Source organism: Anopheles marshallii, chromosome 3, assembly GCF_943734725.1.
Source record: "Anopheles marshallii chromosome 3, idAnoMarsDA_429_01, whole genome shotgun sequence".
Taxonomy (NCBI): domain Eukaryota; kingdom Metazoa; phylum Arthropoda; class Insecta; order Diptera; family Culicidae; genus Anopheles; species Anopheles marshallii.
Genome location: NC_071327.1, coordinates 24,434,908 through 24,455,439, shown reverse-complemented (window position 1 = coordinate 24,455,439; position 20,532 = coordinate 24,434,908). Strand labels below are relative to the sequence as shown.

At 46.0% G+C, this 20,532-nt stretch overlaps 1 protein-coding gene across 1 annotated transcript in view; it reads right to left on the bottom strand.

The window, feature by feature from the left end:
- The window catches only part of LOC128715573 (epidermal growth factor receptor), a 90,376-nt gene extending 70,764 nt beyond the window's left edge, over positions 1 to 19,612 (bottom strand). The window contains exon 1 of the mRNA XM_053810478.1: positions 19,495 to 19,612. Within this exon, the coding sequence (XP_053666453.1) occupies positions 19,495 to 19,612 (118 nt within the window). The remainder of the gene's footprint in view (positions 1 to 19,494) is intronic.
- Positions 19,613 to 20,532: the final 920 nt, after the last annotated feature.

Below are 20,532 nucleotides of genomic sequence, written 5' to 3'. Positions count from 1 at the left end.
ACCTTGACCATCTGCCTGCGTAACAGGCAGAGAAAAGCGTTCGTGAAAGAGTTGAGTCCGCGCAGGAAATTCCACCGCAAAGGGTGGTAAGAAAGCGTACAAGAATTCGCTTTTTGTGAGCCCTTTTCGGCTTCGATGTCGTCGTGAAGAGATGAGCAGCACTACCGACGATTAGTATGCGTCTCGGTTGACCGTTGCTTGGTTCAAACATACCCGTTTGCTCCATTCCATCCGACAGAAACCGGGGTGGCATTCCTTTTCTGTCTAATTTCTACATCGCAAGCATTTTCCGATTCAATCGCGCAGGGGGCACGAGACGGTAAGGAGCTGCATGCGCCACCCGAAAGCCGGAAATCATATTTTTCTAATGGATCGTAGGCTTTAATTGCTGGTCATATGCCAATGGCAAGAGGGGGAGCGAAAGCGGCACCGGGTGGGTGTCTCGGTCGAGGCTGATGCTCCAATTACGCACCGTTCCGGACCTCCCAACGTGCTGCCGCAGCGATTTCCGAGCGCGAAAACGATATTCAAATTTATGGGCTTTCCTTTCTGCGCCCCGAATTCCTCCCTGCTCGGTTTGAAAATGGCTAATGTGTCGGCATTTTCCCTCACACGGTTCGTTCTGGGCCGGTTTGAGCCGAAAGGCTGGGACAAGCTGAGAGTGGCGGACATCTAGCAAATGGGTTTGTATATGGGCTAGGCCTAAAGAAAAACACAAGCACCCCGTGCATAAATCATAATGCACCCGAACTAACGAGCCCTATGATCTGAGAGGCGTTCGCCGAACCGTTGTGAACATTTCTGACAGCTGTTTCCTTTTTTTATCGGCCAAAAGGCTAGTTATGATACAGAGAACTTCAACGAAAAAAAAAACGAACGGACGACGCGAAAATATTCCCTCAGCACACACGCCCAAGACCGTTGACCAGTGAGTGCGGACGTCGCGAAAATACAACAACCTCGAGCTGAAATTGTAAATTAATTCATTTAAACTTCTTTCTCGCCTGTACGATTGTGCGGTAACGATTTTCTTTCGTTTTGCTAACGTCTCAGTTTTCGGTCTCAATTAAGGCACTGATAAAGCGGCCAAAAACCCTCCACTCCAGCGTTGGTTTTTGGTCTCGAAATTAATGCTTCAAAGCCAGCGGTGCCTTTACCCCAAGTGCGAGCAACCGGACCGTGTTCGTGTTTGGCTGGATGTCGGTGCCGGTTGTGTTTCATTTTTCCCAAACAAACAGAGAGGTGCATGTGTGTGTGTGCGTGTGCACGGTGGAACCCAGACGGACTGGGGAAGCGGGCGGTGTTTAAAAGGGGGATCCTATAATTTTGAGCTTAATATCTGGTGAAGCGATCGGTCATCGTGTGACCGCACTGAACCGTACCGAACTGCCCTCGCTGCGAAGAAGCGGGCCACAGCAACAAAAGGCTCCACGAAAACACGTCGCAAAGTGCGGAGAAGTGGAAGCGAATGCGTTCGTGCTACCGTGCAGCAGCTAAGTGCATCGGGTGTGCAAAGAAAAACCGTCAAGGGAAACAGGATCGCTTGGCCGAAAAAGGGAATACGGGCATGGTAAGGAGCCTTCGGGAAACGGGATGCCCGCTAGCGTGTTACCAAAAAAGGGACCAGCCAGCAAGTTGATTGCTTGCGTTCGCATGACGTTTGATTGGCTCCAGTTGGCAATTCCAGTTCCCTTCCAAGTCTGTCTTCTTGTTTCGCACCGTTTATTTGCGCAAAAACTACAACGCTCGGTACGGACGACGTGATCACGCCAAAGTTCCAGCGGTACGCGACCCGAATCGTTGTCCCGTCCCGTGGAAAGATCGCTTTGGACGAACGGTTGCGGAAAACTCTCCATGCGCGAGAAGAGACCAGAGTGAGGGACCGTGTTGTCTAAAGTGAAAGAGATACACCGACCGAGGCAAACAACTTCAACTGTGCGTGTTGTGATCGATGTGCAAGGTGGAGAAAATTCCGGACGCGCCGTTTTCCACCATTCGTCGATTGCCGGATCATCATGATGGCCGAATCATCGCCACAATTGATCGCTTACTTTAAAACCATCGATCGCACTTGATGGACGAGGCTTGAAATGGATGCGCCCCCTTCTTCATCGCTCTTCCATTTGCAGCTCACCTCGCGACGGTTTCCCCAAGAAATGATCGATCGGAACCGTTCGGAAATCGATTCGCGGCGTCATTTTAATCGGTGACAGTTGACTGCACAGTAATTGGTCGCCTTGGAGAGTGAGAGCCCAGCCCGACATTCAGAACAGGTCTAGCTTATGGTCTAGCTTTTTCCTCGTGCTGTTTTGCGTTAACTTGAAAACACTTCTCGTAACATTAGCAGTCGATTCAGAACGCGAGCGACGAGACGAATACACAACCACCAAAACCCACTGTAAATGCACGAGCGCGATGACCACTCGGTTAAACGAGCCCATTTGTATTCTGAAACTAAATCCCGTTCAGATCGGTCTGCTGATACGGTGATACGCCCACAGGCGTTTTTTTTTTTTTTGGTGAACGAGGTCTGGTAACGACGTGCCGAGAGCTTTTTGGACGACATTTACATTTTTATCCAATAACGACGCGTGCAAAACGGCCCCCATTAGGTCCGAGAAGCATACTGAGCAAGCCAACCCCAAACATCGGCACGGAATCCGCTAGATGGCGCAACAGTCTATGGACGGCATTCTCGCTACAGTTACTCCGCTTCTATCGGATACCTTTCTTTTCCAAAAACACTCTGGAAGTAGTCGAATCGGTGATGCGCATCAAGACAACTAACAACGACTGTACATGAAAGTGTCCCTTCTTAGGGGTACACTTTGGGATGGGTCGTGAAACAAGACTCTCGGACCTATCCCTTCATGGGAAATTCATAATGCACTGACAGCAGCGCTCAGCAATTGAAGCCGTTTCTGGAATCGCTTCGTTCTGGTTGTGTTTTAGTCTTGCTACCCGATCGTACAGGGTGTGTTTTAGAGATCTTTTTCTCATTCTGCTTGAACCACAATGTGGAAAAGACACCACCATTCCCACCCGACATCGGCGACTCTCCACGCACATATGTTTGACGCATCTTGGACTGCACCATCCATCGAAGATGCAGCGCACACGGAATGGAACAAATAGTTTCCACCACGGTAGAAAGTTACGTGCCTTCGGGTTCCTTGTGCGAGTTGTGCAAACACACAAAAATAGATCCGCTCGACGATCCAGGATCTGTCACGGCCGTTACACACCGTACTAGGTACTCGGTAGAATAGCGAAAACGCTCACCACCCGTAGTCCCGGCATCGTTATGTACGTACGGGATGGTGCGTACCGACGCCGCAAAAAGTGGAAACCTCCGGGCCGTGTTTCCTTTTACGGAAGAATTGAGTCGACGATCGACGGTCGTTAAGTGTTCTGGTTGATTTCTTTGCCGCGGACCCGATTTTTCCACACCATTCGGGGCTACTGGTTTTTCCTCTTGCGCTCCGCCGTGGGACGCTGGCTGTACGCGAACGCTTCACATTCCGGAACTGAACCCAATTGCGCAGATGCGCTCGGGCAGATCTGTGGGAAAGCAAAGAGATACGGATGCGGATCCAACAAACGCCCGTGCTGTTCTTGGCGAGAAAACAACACCGTGCCGACCGACCGAGAGCCGAAGATACCAATTAATCACACAATTTAAGTGATACCGTGAGCGAATTCGTTTTGGGTTGGTAGAAATACAAATAGAACGGTTTTCTAATTACATGATCGAACTCCCAGTAAATTGTCTATTAGCCGCTTCGTTTTCAATTACCATTGCCAAGGTGTAGGAAATTGGAACGGAAAACTTCGAAGTGAACAAGATCGATCGATGAATTCAAATACGAGTTGCAACGCTCCTAAATTGCTGAAGGTTAGTGTGTCAGTGTAGACGAAATTGGATCCGTCGAATGTGGTTCTTTCCGTACTTCTTTCGGCGCTGACCGTCCAGTGGCAAAACATTCGCCAAACCCCATACGCAACGAACAGTGACAACAGCAACAACAAAAAAAGGAGCCGATCATAATTATATGCGACTCATCATCGTCATCGCGCTAATTATGCTGATTGGTGCGAATCTGGCCTCATGCAGCTAATGATACATTGCAGATTATACAGTGGCACCTCGAGGAACCCGTCATCGAAACCATGCTCCAGCCTCCATTCGCGACTGGAGTGCTACGACAAGTGCAGTGTGCGACTGTGAGCGCTCCCAACGAACGCCGTACGACATTCTCGCCCTCGGGCTAAGATCACTACCCGGTGGCAGATGGGGGCAGGTTCGGTGCTGCGAAGGTAAGGTGTGTAATAACCACATTTAGACTCTCGAAGACTTCTCCACACGCTGGGCATGGAAAAGCATGGAACGAACGATGATCCAAAAGGCAAGACATCGGAAAGCGAGAACTCCGCTCCGATGCGCCGTCGAAGAAGAAGACGTAGTAGCTCCGTAGCAAGATGGTCGCCGTAGATAGAGCCAAACCTTGCGCCCACGGTAGTTAACACTAAGTACACTACGCGTACAGTCATCCGTTGTGTCGTCTATTGCTAGCCGCTTGATGCTTCTTCCTAGGATCGGTGCCTCCGTAAGATTCTTTGCCAGATTTGTAAAGCCTACGATGACGCTACGGGGCTACCCAAAAGGTCGGTCGACCCGAGTGGCAAGGCTTGCGGTAAGAATGCGGTAAGCGAGAGGCACGATCAAGCCCCAAAGCCGGTCTGGTTTCCTGTTATTTACTGCATGAAAGGCAAAAGATCGATCGATCGATCGATCGGTGCGAGATCCACGCTGGTGAGTTTGCTGCTGATGAAAGGGACGCGAGAAGAACCGCAGGAAGCGAACACGTGTATGTGTGTACGTGTGGTTAAAGGTTTGGACCTCAGAAACCGCGGAAACCTTCGACTGGGGGATGGATGCTGAGTTGATGAATTTCGTAATGCCGTTCAGACAGAAGATGTGTGGGTATGAGCGCTCAGGAAAAGGAGGACGGATCTTCACAATGTTACTTTCCCGTTTGTGCAACACTACCGTGGTGGTTCTACAATGTATTGTTTTGCATAATCTTTGTCATCCTCTTGTGTATACGTTGATAAATTGATGTGTTTTATTTCACTGAGATTGGGACCTCTTTTGCGATACGACATGAGATACAACTGACAGTGGACGCTCGTTTCGAACTGACCTTTTCCTAACCTGTAACTCTCAAGATCATGTGTAGATTAATCGTTGAGTTGAAATTAAACCATTCTTAAGAAAACAGAAATTTCAAATCATTCAGCTTTTTATCCTGCTTCTCAGGAAAAGGCATAAAAACAAGGTGTGTCCGTAATGTAAACATGTGATGCGCATCTAAAACCCTTCCCTAAATCTTCTATCGAGCCGGAATGAGTCATAAGAAATCACCGAAAGCCCACTGAGAATGAAAGAAGCTTTTAATTGAACCGAGAGGTTGCCGGTTGATGAAGTAAAGCGAACGTTTTGTAAAGCGAAGCGGGCAAGAAAACTCACCAAGAAATAATAATAATAATAAAAAAAACACATCTAATCTCCTCCGACATTCAGTGGTCTTCTAACTTGGGCCGTGCTTCGACAGAATGGTGGCTTGATTTGTGAATGAAAAACCAGCCAGTCATTCTTGATCTACACGACCGCACACACCGGTGAGCATGTGGGCCCCGCCAAAGAAACACGAAAGAAAAGATACCAAACACGCACACACAATAACGCTCGATAGCCAGCCGAAACAACAGTTCGCTAGCACACCACAGTCCTGCTGCCATATAATCTTGACGTTTAGAAATCGATCCTGAAGTAATTAAAACACGCCACGAAACAACATGGCGTACGTGCGCGAGTGCGTACTACACATGTCTGTAAGTGAACTTTAACATTGGTTTGCAGGCACCTCGCCATCTCCGGCTTTGCTTTGTGGCACCGTAACGAGTGCAGCTAATCGGCACGAATATTTCTCAATTACATGCCACTATTACTCATCCAATTCCCGTCTGCGGAGGCAACTGAGGGCAAGATGCAATTGTTGGTAGCGTTATATCGCTGGCGTCTAGCGGTTGGCGGACACATCAGCCACATCTTCGTAACGCATCAAACTCTGGTTCTGGTTCTCTTTTCCCAGCGACCATTAGTGACGGCAAGTGACGACAAGTCAACGAAACTGTCAGGCTCGTTTGTTGAGAGGCAGTTAGAAAAAAAAACACAAACCTATACACTATTTGATCGTACACGATTCAGACACATTCCACCCTCCAAGAAGTGACACAAGAAAGCGTCAACTGGCAATCGGTTCCCCGGGCAAAGAACCGAGCTGTTGGACCAAATCAATTAAATCAATTGACGACGATTAAGTTGCCGAAGATGCATTCCACAACTTGCCCGATGGAGTGGAATAACTGTGCGCAAACGTTTGGTGGCGGGTGTCTTACGGTTCTGAAGCAATGTGGATATTAATTTTCGGGAAGAATTATCATCCGTTAACCATAAATATGCTTAAACTGAACGTTACTCAAAGCAATACTGAGTTTATGTGTCATTGATTCAAACAGCGAGATTTCATACAAGATTCTTCACAACTTATGGCAAAATAATGCTGTATGTTTGATATGTATTCACTACTTTAATTGATGTACAACGAATTCACTCATAAAAACAGATAAGGTTGCACTGTTTCATAGAACAAATACAAAAGGGAATCTTTTATCGCTATTCGTCTTTAAATAATAACTGCTGTTGTTCTCGGAAATTTACCAAGAATAATTGCTTTGCTTGTTGCTCTTCAAATTCCATAAATCTCCAGCTTAATGTTATTCTTTGCCACCATTAGAATTAATTCGCCAACAGTAGATATCTTCCACTTAATAAATGCAACATTAAGCTATTATTTACTGTGCCATTTTTTGTTACATTTTCCCTCACAGATGATGCGCAATGAAACTGTCCATAATAGTCGCCTCCTTCACACCCAGCAAGCAACACAGCAACACCACCAGCAATCGGATCGGTTGGCAAGCTTCCGAGAAGTGGAAAAATAATTTTGACTCACAAGCCATGACGAGCGAACAACAAATCACTGTTCACTGTGCTCCCATGCTGCACAGTATCACGCGAGAGCATGAGATCATTTCCATGCCATTCTGGAAGAAGCAAAAAAAAAGACATATGGGCCCAGCAAGCCGCCTGTGAAAGTAATGTCCTGGGTCGGAGCGCAAAGACAAAAACCCTCGAACCTCGCTCTCGAACATCTGAAAGCACTTGAGTTTCAAGCCGGGAAGTGTATTTTTTCTTGTTGCCGATGTTTTTTCTTCACTGCGATTGCGCTACTTCGGCAAACGCTTCTGCTACTCCCGCACACTGTAGTAGCAAATGGTCGGGAATGGGAACGGTACAGATGCACCCAACGCGGGGTGCGACAATGTTTTCTGTTTTATGCATTCAAGAAACAAACCAACAGAGAGAGAGAAAAAAAAGGCCGGGCTAAGATGCATCCAATGTCTGACATTTCTCATCAAAATGCTATAGAGAGGATGAAGTGCTGGAACACTGGATACACACATGGGCACACACTCACGACTGACCTCCCCCACCCTTACCACGGACACCTTTGGCCTGCTCCAAACGAGGGGTCAATCATGCATTAAATAAATCGTGTAGTGTTTCACCTTCATCACCTCGCACACACAATCGAACCCGTTCGATGATCGACTAAATGGATGCATTCGAAAAGTGTGTCCCAAATGCGTTTACTAAAGGGAAGTGACTGACCAGCACCAGCACCGGAATGGTGGCGATGTTCCCGTTTGTGAGGGCGCTCGCACCAAAGATGGTCACACCCGCCCATAAAGCACACCGCAACCTCGAACGGTTTGGAAATATCGATTTAATTGGCCATTTTTTACAATCCGCCCCGACCCAATTGCCATCCCGACGGTGACGACAGCAAACAAATGAGAAACAAACAGCAATTGAAAGGCTAAATGAATTATTTGCCATCCATTTCTTACTGCCCTGGGGACAGGGACGCTGCACAACCCACCCAGCATTCGGAAATTAATTTCGAACTCAAATGATCGACAAAACGATCCGGTTTTTGGGCCCACAATTGGGGGGTTTCTTTAGCGCATTTTTCTTTCCCTAGCCCTTTTGGATGAAGCATTTCACCAGCTACCGATCACATCGGGGAGCGACGAGCTCGGCCAGACGTCATCTCAGCACACGCACCATTCAAGATGCTGTGGGAATGTGTCGTCTTGGTGAGTGAAGTGCGCGCAAATTTTGTGCCATACACATTGAGATCGTTGTTGTGCGGTTTTATTTTTGTTTTGTCCTCCATTTCTTCACTCGCTTATCGCTCGATGCCCTTTTATCCGGTGCATTCTCACGATGCACCAGACCACTGTCAAGGCTACAATTATCGCGACCACTTGATGATGGAAAGTTTTCACATCATTACGCTACAGTACGGTGCCCGGGAGAGTGGTACACGAGTGCCGCGAGACGTCGGTACGGAGGGCAATGCATTTTTTCAAGACAATTTCTGTGACATTTTCTACACATGGGCACCATTTTTCCGAACCGAACGGCAGGCTGGCTGGTGGGCAGATGGATGAAACAGGAACAGGAGAACCAACCAATGTTCCCTTGAGAACCATCTTGTACTGATGCGGCAAGGATCTGTTCCACAGTTCCAGAACCGGATGGTAAGAGGAGTGCCCTTGGTTCTTGTGATTTATTTATTTCGTTGTACAGTAAAAAAACAACAACACCACGTACTCTTGAGAACGTTTTTTCGATGAAAAAACTGAAGATAGTCAGTGATAGGCGAAGAACAACGAAAAACGAACTCAAACCCAAAAGTAGAAAGGGTGGAATTATGATGAGGCACTGTGTTTTCTTCATTGTTGAGAAATTAGAATAACAAACAAGAACGCACTCAACGCGCAACCCTTGAGAAGAGGCTGGCTTCTGAACAGAAACGCTTCAACCTCAAGGATGTATCCCATGTTGTTCGGTTCTGAATAGATCATCTCGCATGATCAGGGAGACATCACTGCCCAATTAATTCTTCATTCATCAGCGTTCGAAACGCACGAAAGGATGTGCCAAGTGCTGTTGTTGAACGCCGTGCGTCGGAAGTTGCCCTTTTTTGAGCTGTTTTATGCCCTCTTTTGTCCACACCCTGCAGCTCCTTCCTTTGTGAATGACATCCGTTGATAGTTTTTTTTTTCTCTCTTCTATTTCCAACTACTTTCCACTTGGATGTTGTTGCTGATGGTGTGCGCCCTTACTGATTCGTAGTCACTTATTATCAGTATCGGCGTTAGGTCTTCGAGATGCCTTCGAATATCCTGTTCCACCGGAAGGATGTTGGGAGTCGTGTTCATGCAAAACCGACTCGGAACCATCTCCGTACGGTGGATGGGAGTGTCATTTGCCTACGAGCGTACCATCTCGAACATCTCGTAACCACAAGCACAAGACACAAGTCACAGCTTCAAGGCAAGCGACCCTGTTCGATGCGCTCGGATGTGATGAAGGAAGCAAAATGAGCAGCGGAAGTTCAAAGTATGATGAAGTTGTTGTGTTTTTTTTTCCTGTTCGCTTCGTTTTCATGTACAACAGCGAAAATATTGTTCCAGCGGCGCTCTAGCGGTAATTCTAAATGATAGAGCCCGTGGGTCAAATGCAACTCGAGGCGGTGGATGTGTCCGATTGCTTCGACTCGTCGTAATTCGTAACACAGTAGTGTGTCTGTAGGCTGTTTTGCTGGCTCTTAGTAAGGGCTTGATATTTCTGTGTGTGCCGAGAATCACCAACCGGACGTACCTGGATAATTATCACATATCTTACGAATGGTCTTGCTAGCACCACCGCTGCATCCGGTCGGGCGAGAAGAATTCCTTCCCGAAGGCATCGCAATGCAACTCGTGAGATCGTGAGAATCAAACGGAAATAAAACCCGATCAGCAATGGGGCGACAATTATTGTGATAACTGTTACCCCTGCAGAGCGACACTTCTGGCAGGACATTGTTTATAGGACAGCTGGAAGGAATCAAAATTACCGCAATTTTTCATTCCTAAGATGTCTTTTTTTTCTTACTCCAAGATGATGCGCTCAGTCAATGGGAATACCTGGCCACTTTGTGCGTGGTTTCTTATCACAGACATAGTGACATAGATTTTTTAAATGAAAAAATAGGGCGACATCTGTTTTTGAACCTTCCATTTAAAAAAAAAAACACCTTCTCCACATGAAGATTTAATTGATAGTAAAAAAAACAAGATTCTCCGGACAAAACAAACTCATTTTCCAAGTCAACGATCACCGACAATGTCCTGCACGGCGAATGGACGGTGGAATCCAAAATTACTCGCCCGCTGACATTGTATGGTACGCATTGCAACCCGGCCAACCCTATCTAAAGAACCTTGCCCGTGGCTGAATGTTTCCAACATTTTCCTTTCACGATCTTTTGACGATCCAGTTGATTAGCTCCAACGACACCGGAAGCAGCGACGATTTAACGGTATCGCCAGGCACTCAAACACACCGGAATGCCGCCAAACGACTGTCCGAAACGGTTCGTCTCCTTTCAAACGAAAGCACCATGGACCCACTCGGCATGATCTCGCACACCGCCTCATTCCACGCTAATGAAAAGCCTAGAAGTCATCAGCAGGCCAAAAATCAAAGATGGCAAATAAAACACAGCTACACTTTTAACCATTACCCGGCCTGCAGCGGGAAACCTCCGCCCGGGAATGAAGTTATAAAAGTTGGAAATAAAACCCCCGAAACAGAATGAAGCACTCCAGCGCTTGAAGCTGGCACTGGGGACCGGGCGTGTCACCGTTTCCTACCCCATCAAATGGGAAGGTCATGTGGCGAGAGCCATGCTTTCACCGTGAAGCTTAATTTTCCGAATTCCAGCCCGAAAGTTTTAAAGCGACTGCCAGCTGCTCGTTAAACTTTATGGTTGGTCATCATGAAATGATGCGGACGCTGGTTCTTCTTTTTTCGCTGATTATCGCCTCACTAAGAAGCAACCATTGGAAGGAAAAAGGTTTGTAAAATCTCAACCCGATACAGATGCGATATCGCCCAGAGAAGTTTCTCGAGTTTGCTGTCGCTTTGCTATGAAGCGGTGTTCGAAGAAGCGTATGCAAAATGCCCCATGTAGCGTTTTACATGCTGTATCGCCGAGAAGCACATGCATTCTGAGCATTTAAAAAACAAACTTCAGCCCCACACACACACACAGACACATGCACATTTACTCTTTCGTCGAAGGCCAACACGATGCGGGGCTTGTGAATGGAGTGGTAAGATTTATGATCATTCCTGCGTCGCTGTGCCCAGCCACATGTGTACAGCATCGTAATGAATGCAAAAATGGCACAAAACTAGAAGACCTAAGAAACGGTGCGACCTGTTGCTCGTCTTACGATCGGGATGCCGATGATGCAACAAGCGCTAGGTGTCACCTTTGGTGTTCCGTCAAATCGTTATTTTTTTTGCCGCGGGATAGCAACAAATTCAAGCGTTAATCATTCGGAACATAAGCATTCGAAGGTTCCCCGGTTTAGTTTATTATATTTGAGCGGTATTCTTCGCTGGCCTCATCTGATGCTGTTTTAAAGCAAAAAAAGTAACACAGCTTTTAAATGATGGATGAAAAATTAATTTTAAACCACAAATGTTTAGAAGAATATGCTGAGATGGTATAGAATGTGTACAGTCGGACGGTTCTTGGCTAAATGATCAATAAAGCAGTGCTACAGTGTGTTCTAAATTTATGGCATAACGAGAGATAATGATAAATTTTGCATAAAAGAAGATCAATTTCACAAATGCTTGGTGCATCGAACAGACATTGAGTTCTTAAACTAAGACTCCTAAATTCCAAATTAACTGCTGTAGTTGCTATATAAGTAACATATAAGTAGGCCTTTAAAATATTCAATTTCTTAGCTTCTATTTTTGATGTTTCCATCTTTGATTCACCACTACCATTTGCTGTATTTCTTTTCTAAAGTCTTTAACTTTTGAGAAATAACTGTAACTTGAATATCTCCACTATAGAATGAAATAGGGCGGATCTCATTAAATCATGTTTCGATTTCAAGCTGGACAAGTTAAAGAGTTGTGTTTAACTTATTGTACCTTTTGTTCATTCTACAGAAAAAATAACTCTCTAAACGAAGGAGTTTTTCAAATGGAAAAGAAGAGTTCTTTGGTAGAATTCACACTTAAAATAGAAACGAAGAAGAATATTGGTTTTTTCAATGTTAAATGAGTTTCTGTTCGAATTTCCGTTATTTAAATTTATTTTCAAATATAAAAATAAACTTTCACTCATAATAAAATATGTCAAACAATAGTCGTTTAAATAAATTGGTTTCAACCACAAAACCGTTCCCTACCTTCCTTTCGTCAGACGGTGCGGCACTTTTCTTACACACTGTACGTGATTAATAAATGTAATAAACCCATCCCAGGCCGACCGCTTCGCGCACATTCAATGCTAAGCCGATGCGTGGGAGTTGTGATTACAAAATTTATTATTCCCCATCGGATTGCGCGGCCCGGATCGTTCCACCGCTTGATGGCTTAGCGAGACGTGCCCGGACACACACACACGCACGCACAGACACCGTGACATTGTGACAAGCGGATTAGTGGAAAACAGGGTGTGTGTGTGTGTGTGTATAGGTGGGTCGCGAGCCGCACAAGGGTTCGAATTTCTTACTTCGAAGCAAGCGAACTGCCAACAACGGTGATGATGGTGCAGACGAAGCAAACAGCGACTATGGCAATTTAAAATTCACACTATAAACCGACACTAAGCGGATGTGTCGTGGTGTTGGTGCGGTCCCCGGATGATGGCCGCGATGGCAAGGCTCACAACCCCCAAACCCAGCAAGGGTCACATTTCCACAATGGTTTCCGCGGGCTTTCGGGTGGATGGTCACCGTGACAGGCCACCGTGTGATGGATGAGATGAAGCGGAGGGCATCCGATCGCCCTGAATTATATGAAACAAAACATTCAACTAACGCGGCTAAACCGTTGGGCACGTGCACAGCAGAGAAACCATGCGATAATGCGTTCGTTACGGTGTATAAAATGAGATTTTTCCGAGAAATTGTCCCTCAAGCTGAAGATCGTGGTGTGATGCACGGCTGAGCGTTTATACCTTCCAGCCTTCGCCATAAGAGTCTGGCATGAAGTTTGATTTTTTGATGAGTTTGTACTAAGTAGCTGCCTGGCGATAGCTCTACCTTGGTAAATGCGAAATTGCTGACGTAAAATTAAATGCTTTGCTCAGCAAACCGGTAGCTTCTATCAGATCATATTTCAACAGATAAGACTAACTTTTGTCAAAGGTTTCTTATACACTTTAAAGCGTTTACTTGCAATATTAAAAGCAGTTGAGTCTTTATCAAATCAATTTGTCGTGGTGCAATCACCCAAAATCCCCAGCTCCTCAGCCAGATTGACCGCAATGCTCCACCATGACAAGTGACAAACACCAGACAAAGTCAGTCCACAAACGCCTGTAAACCAGGTTGAGAAATTATTTGTAAGTGGTTTTCTGTATTTATTTCTCTATTGATATTTATTCACCAACTGTTGCGCTGAGCGTTTTATCTGGATAGAAAAGTAAACAAGACTGTACCGGCGTATGATGACTTTAGACCTGTTATCTTATCAAGTTCGCCGTACGAGATACAGCCGACGGTATCAAACCGACTGTCGAGTGTGTCGAAATTGCAGCAGGCTCTGGTCAAGAGGGCTTTGGGCTGAGAGCTGCACTGGCATGATATGAACTTTGCTTATTAAACATGTCAAAACAAACGTTGCTCTACCAGTGATGATAAAAGAAGGCTGTGGCCGAACAGCCGGGCACACAGCGTCGCACAATCATGGGTATGCACAATCACGGCCTCTGCATGGGTATGTAAATTTAGAGCCACGGATTGAGCGGCCCAAGCGGGGATGAATGCACGCGGGCACGCATTATTAATATGCAGCCCATTTTCCAGGAACCTCTTACCGGAATTTAATTGATTCCGAACGAGTTCGCTTCGAATCAGCCGTGCACATGTAAGTCGGTGAGGTTGTGCGGTGAATCTCAAAAAGCGAAATGATTGGGCGCGGATAGTAAATAAAGGAGTTGTCGAGAAGCACGGGTGAAATATTTGTGATGAAAAATATAACTCCAATGTGCCGGAAAGGAAACATTATTCGTTAAACATTTAAAACACGTCGCTTATGGTTCAGAAACATCATCGTTTTGGGATTAATTAAATGAGCACAAAACAAGAGACCGTATGATTTGTGAGCCCCGATTTGTTTCCATCAACAAACATGTGTCGATGGCGCCCAGATGGAATCCGTATGGCGATCGCACACAGTTGGAAAAAAAACACCGAAAATAAATCAGGTCAATAAGAAAGCTTTCCTTCATTACTCTCCGAGTCGAGTGCGCTAAACTCCACCGATACGATACGTGGCTTGCATGCGGTGTAGGAGCGTACGAAACAGATAGTCTATAGCAAACGCTAACGCTATTTTAACTAGTGCTGGCTGCAAATTTTTACACCCCGTACACACCGTTGCCGTTGCCGTTCGGGAGCACCGATAGTTTGCGTCGTTTCACAACACCACCATTTAATTATCCTTCCTTCCTTCTCGGTACACCGGGCTGGACCAGAACCTGAGTGGGGAGAAGTATTCGCCGGCTTACACAGCTAGCCCAACGCGCGTGTGGGAGGACTTGTTTCGATTGGTGATTTGCATGCGTACGTTGACAATTAATGGCACCAGTTTGGCTGTACGGCTAGCCGTGGCTGTGCGAAAAGGCCGCAAGAGGTTCGTCGCCTGAGCCGCTGTTAGGGTTCTTTGTTTTCTAGCATTGGTTCACGACCCGCGCGCACTAGAACAGTGCGTGGTCGTTGAAACGGGTTCTAGCTCCCGGGGTATTTTTGGGCTTGTAACCGACTGCGAAATGCGGTGTAAAAGCTGCAATTGAACACTCGCTGGACAGTAGGAGCGCGGAAGACTTAAGCAGCAAAGAAAGCAAGGCAAGCGATGTGTGCGAACCGTGGCGTCCAGTCTTGCAGATAGGGTAATATCTTAGCCTTAAATCATGGCCCCACCGCTGAATTGTGCCCGGCAAAACATAAACAGTCTGCCCGGTACGCATACAATCCTACCGCAAACCAGCACCCCACTGCACGTTGGGGTTGTAAGCCGACCGTGTTATGATGCCTGACGGGCGTTGACGGCCCAAACTGATCCGAAATGTTTGTTTGCGCAATGGCCAACGCATGGCAGTGTTTTGTGTGTATACAGCTCCAAGGCTCCGGGAAGCGAAAATAAAAGTGCTTTCGGCTCCCAACAAACTGCCCGGCAACTGATTGAGTTTGTTTTTACATACATTCAGAGGCGTCCTGAGCCTTGCATATTTCATGCACCAAATGAGATTCGTCTTGAATTCGTGCAGACGAAGCTGAGCCTCGAATTAAACCACGTATTCACCGACTGCACCAGTCCCCACGAGCATATGCATACAAATGCACATATAAAACGCCAACGGTCAGTGTTCCTTTGTTTGTTTCGTTCTTCGCTGTCCGTTGTTGTTCCTTGATTCTTGATCTGAAAATCTTCTGGCCGCCCATCTAGCCCACCGATTTTGCATTCGGATGCCACCGTTTGCAGAACAAAACAAAAGCATCGCGCGAACAACTTGCATATCTCAAAGACATCCGTTAGCACTGAGAGCGCATTAAAGCGTGTGCCACCATAATAATACCACAACGAATTGGTGTTGTGAATTTGTTTACTTGCAGAAGGCTACGTCAGAGACTAGGGCAATGAGGCAATGAAATCTATCTGCAAATAGCCTATCTACAATCGTAACCTTACAAGCCGCGTTGTTGATGTTTAGCTCGGCTCTTTCCTGAGTGGTTGAGCTATTGAAGATTGCAAAAAAAACAACCTCCCATAGTGACATAAGCTTGGTATGGATGTTGAATCACCTTCCCGGAGATTAGTGGAATTGTGGTTGAAAAGTTCAACACTGTTTACAAAACTTGTCTCGCACAATCAGAATAGATTGCAGCGTTTATTTTTGCCAAGAGAGCAACTTTATGTGTCACCGCTTCCGCATATTGATGAGCAACACATAGCATCACGATCGGAAGGTTGCTCATATTTGGCGAATTTCTCAGAAGAATTACAACGAGCAAACGTTGTCTATTGGCAACCTAGCGCGCTCTGGCAGAACCCGACAATCCAGCTGCTGTACAACCGTCGGAAGAAAGCTGATACTTTCTGCTGGCCTGGGCATGGACACTGGGGCATTCGATCAACAATGGCCGAAAGGTAACACCGTCGGGCAGGCGATGCGTGCAAAAGGGAAGTGCACCAGTTTTCCCATTTTTGCATCTTTTGCAGCTTTTACTCATCATTCCGATGGTAAGCGGTACGGTGTGTAAGTGTGTACGGTGTGCCACCAGCACAACACACAGGTTCACATGGCGGTGCCCTGGTGAGGAGAACCCGGGTGAAAGGTGGTGAAAAACAAGGCAAAAGGTAAAGGAAAACGCTGCGGGTGAATGAATGGAATGGCGTGGCAGGAGAGAGGGGTTTGCACGGGGAACGAAGGGGTAGCATAAACGGGCAGCATAAGTAAGCGAAGGAAGCTCAAGAGCCAGAAGAAACGAACTGCAGCAGAATGAAGGGTATCAAACAAATGATGAAGAAATAAACACGAACAAAAAAAAAGTAAGGCGAATGGAGAGAAGGATCCCAAAACACACTCGATCGCAGGTACGGTGGGAGAGCAATCAACGAAAGCATACGTTGGCACACAAAATGTGTGTAAAACAGTACTGAAAAGAGCACTCACATACCACAAAACCCTCCTGAACCGAAGACGACTGCATCGCAATTGCTGCCGGTGAGAAGTGAGTCGTGAGTTGAGCATGCTGAGCATAATCATTGTTTTTCACTATAGGCCAAACAGTGCCCACCGTGATCATTATGCTCACCAACACCGACAAACCCAAACCGGGCTCAGAACCATCCCGTACACGGTGAACTTTACCTGTGTTTCGGCCACAAACATCAGTGCAGGTTGGTGCGCCTTTTTACTCTCGAAGACACATAACACTAAAGGATGCACAAAAACCTTCTCTGCACTGACCGATGTGCAGCGAGGTGCAGCATGTGTTTTTGGGCAGAATTCCGCCGGTTCCGCAGTTCCGGAGAAATAAAACAACTGGCCACAACAACAACGGCAAGAAAACACAAAAGGCTGCAGCGATGCGTTTCGGTTTCTGATGTGCGCCTCCTCGTCGAAATCGGATTCCCCGAGCAACTGAGGCTGGAGGAAAATTTGCAGCGGTGCGTGTTGGACTCGTTGTTGCATTGCATTATATAATTGCACATACCTGCCAAACAGACGCACAGGATTTGGAGGGATGAGCAGCGTTTCGTCACAGGAAACCGTAGAATATCGCATTCTGCGGGCCGCCCGAACTAGATCCAGCAGAAGCCGCATTGGATTACGTCGGCGGAGATTCCCGTCCGTGGAACGAGCGGATTGGATGGAAAAATCTCAAACCCACCCCGGCAGCTTACGGTTAAGCCGAGGCCCGAGATCGTTTCGGGTCGGTGCCGAATGTTGCAATTGGGAGAACGATCAATTATCCCATTTTCCCGTCACAGAAACGGCCGAGACGAGACGAATCATTCGCTTGAAGGATGTTGCCGGCTGTTCCAACACATCGTTCCAGTTGCGTCAGGTTCACGATCGACTTGGTCGGGTCAGTTGCGTAGGGTTGAGCGCGAACAAACTAGATACACCCCTTTCGAACGAGGGAGAAAATAGCCCTGAGCGCTATCTTATCGGGAAGCAACATGAACTCGCAGCAGCCTCAAAAGGTGGCGATAAACATCAAGGGTTGCGCTTAGTCTTTTTTGTTTTTGTGGAGCACGTGGAACAAAATATTTATTTTGCGTCTTTTGTGTATTAACTTTTGCGTTTTAATACCCGCAACCTTACGCGGTTGAACAAAACCCCAACGCGAACTGTTCTCCTTCACGCATGAAGTAGCTTATCGTATCCTGTTTCGGAAATTCGCGAGGAAACTGAAAACTGTTTTTTTTTTGAGAACGAACGCTCAACGTGACGCGTTTATGAGTGACCGTAGCTCAAAACACAACAGTTGGAACTTCCAAAACGTCTTTTGATGCCGAACACGGTATAGCAACGGTCTCTAATTGCCACGCAAGCATGTGTAGCGTTGGAAACAAAACAAAATCGTTGTAAATATACAAAAAAGCAACAAAGAAAAGAAACTAACCTCACAGCACTAACTAATGTCGAACAGCAGCATTTTGAGCGAATCTCCTTCGATCACCCCTTCGAAACCTTTCGCTAGTAGTGGTGGTGTATAAATAATTTATGACGCAATAAGATCTACTCGATCGACGAGTGAATGCTGCCTGACCGCCCCGCGCACACGCGCATGTAGCGCCCCGTCCCGTGGCAAACGATCGGCGGAATCGCGTGGGTGCCGTTTACCTTGAAGTGCGCGAATTGGCCGCCCTAAACCCGCTTCTTTACTGTGGCATTATGGGGTTGGTTTTGATGTTTTTGTTTTTGAGAAAGATTATTTTACAATATTTCGATCGAAACGTTTAACATAACAACGATAATGCGTCAGAAAGCTGTAAGATTTAATCGTATTGTGGAAATTTTTTATTTTACCTTTATATATGAGAATTAGTCTGACAATAGAATGGTCATAGAGTTGGTGAATGTGTAATGAAAGGAGTTTATCATTTGTTAATATTAAATTTACGGTTTCTATTCAAATATTAACAAATCGAAGTTCATTATTATGCATGTAAATTTAAGATTTGAGGCACTCGTCTAATTATTGAGACTATTTTTGAACTTCAAATCTATTCTAGACAAAGATCACAACTTATAAACCAGTGACTCCATAAGGTTGTTACTCAATATCAGGCGTTAATTTGCGCTTGGTATTGAGTTCTCAAAATTGCTAAAGAATTCTCAAATATTTTACACAAAAATCTTAATTATCGAAAATCTCTTTTCGAATTCTTAAATGATCGTGCGCATATGCTTTAGAGCACATACTTATTGAGGCTTATGATCACCTAGAATGAAGGGATCCATTGGAAAGACTGATCAGACGGATATTTACATAGGTTAATAGGCGAGTAGCTAGATATGTTTGGCAAACATTGAGATTCGCTTTATTACCTTCGCTATTTTAGCCCGAACACTAAGGCAAAAGCCCTTGTGACTACTTAAAACGTGAGATTCGCCTTACCAATTCATACACAATGCATTACCGAGCTGTTCCAAAACCTGTTTGCTTACAACAATTATTAACCATTTAAGTCACAAAACTTACCTCTCATTTCGTTGATCTCATGTTTATACGAAAAGTCTCGCATGTAGCAGCTGGCAGATGAAAACAGCAGACACAGCAATAGTGCCGCCGTCACCACCCTTACACCGTACGCGCCCATTTTCACCGTTTTATCACTCACGGCTTACACCGATTGGGTTTTTTTTTTTTTGTTCCCCGCTACTTGTGCGCAACGCAACAGGTTGTTGTTTTTCTTTTCGCTCCCGCACGCGTTTATTCTACCGACACTGTCTGAATCTCGGTTTTCGGAATCACTTGCTGTGCACGGCACTGTAGGCACTAACTCATCCTAGGCTCCGCTACGGTTTTGTGGGTTGCCGCGTTCCGTAAGATGTTTGCTGCTGCCATAGCACGCACGGCACCACGCGAATGGCGTTCCGTATTGTAGTGGTTGGTTTAGTTTGCAATTTCACGACACCGACGAAAACCCCGCAATGTAACACCGCCGTTCAGCTTCTTGATGCCAGGGTTAAATGTTGCATAAATGCAGTGCAATTACAACGTTATCTCTGTAATGCTGGTTAGGATGTTAATGGACGACTGTTTGAAGTGTGTAGAATTCACCTTTGAAGCGGATATTTATACCCATGCTACTAAGATCTTAATTTCTTCCAATTCTCCACCTGCGTACACTTTTCTTCTCATAACATGAGCACAATTATCGGTGTGAAACTAATGCTTCTTCGTATTTTACAATAGAAACGTTGCAAAAAAAAGAAAGTTTTCCATCCGATTGAGGGATGATTCTGACCTTGGTTTCGCACACTTGAGCAACCGTAAAACACAACGCCCAGCACTGTACTTCCTCTCTGTGCCCGAGCAAACACTTGTTCACACAATTGTACGCGCAATCTTCAAACTCACTTGCTCACTCACCGATACGAAAGAAAGGAAGGAAAATCTTCCCCGCTCGATCAATCACACACTTTCTGCGCGGAATGCCACCATATCGATAGCTCGCACTTACACACACCGTTGTGCCCTTTAGCACAAGTCGCACCGAATGTGTGCCCTGTGTTT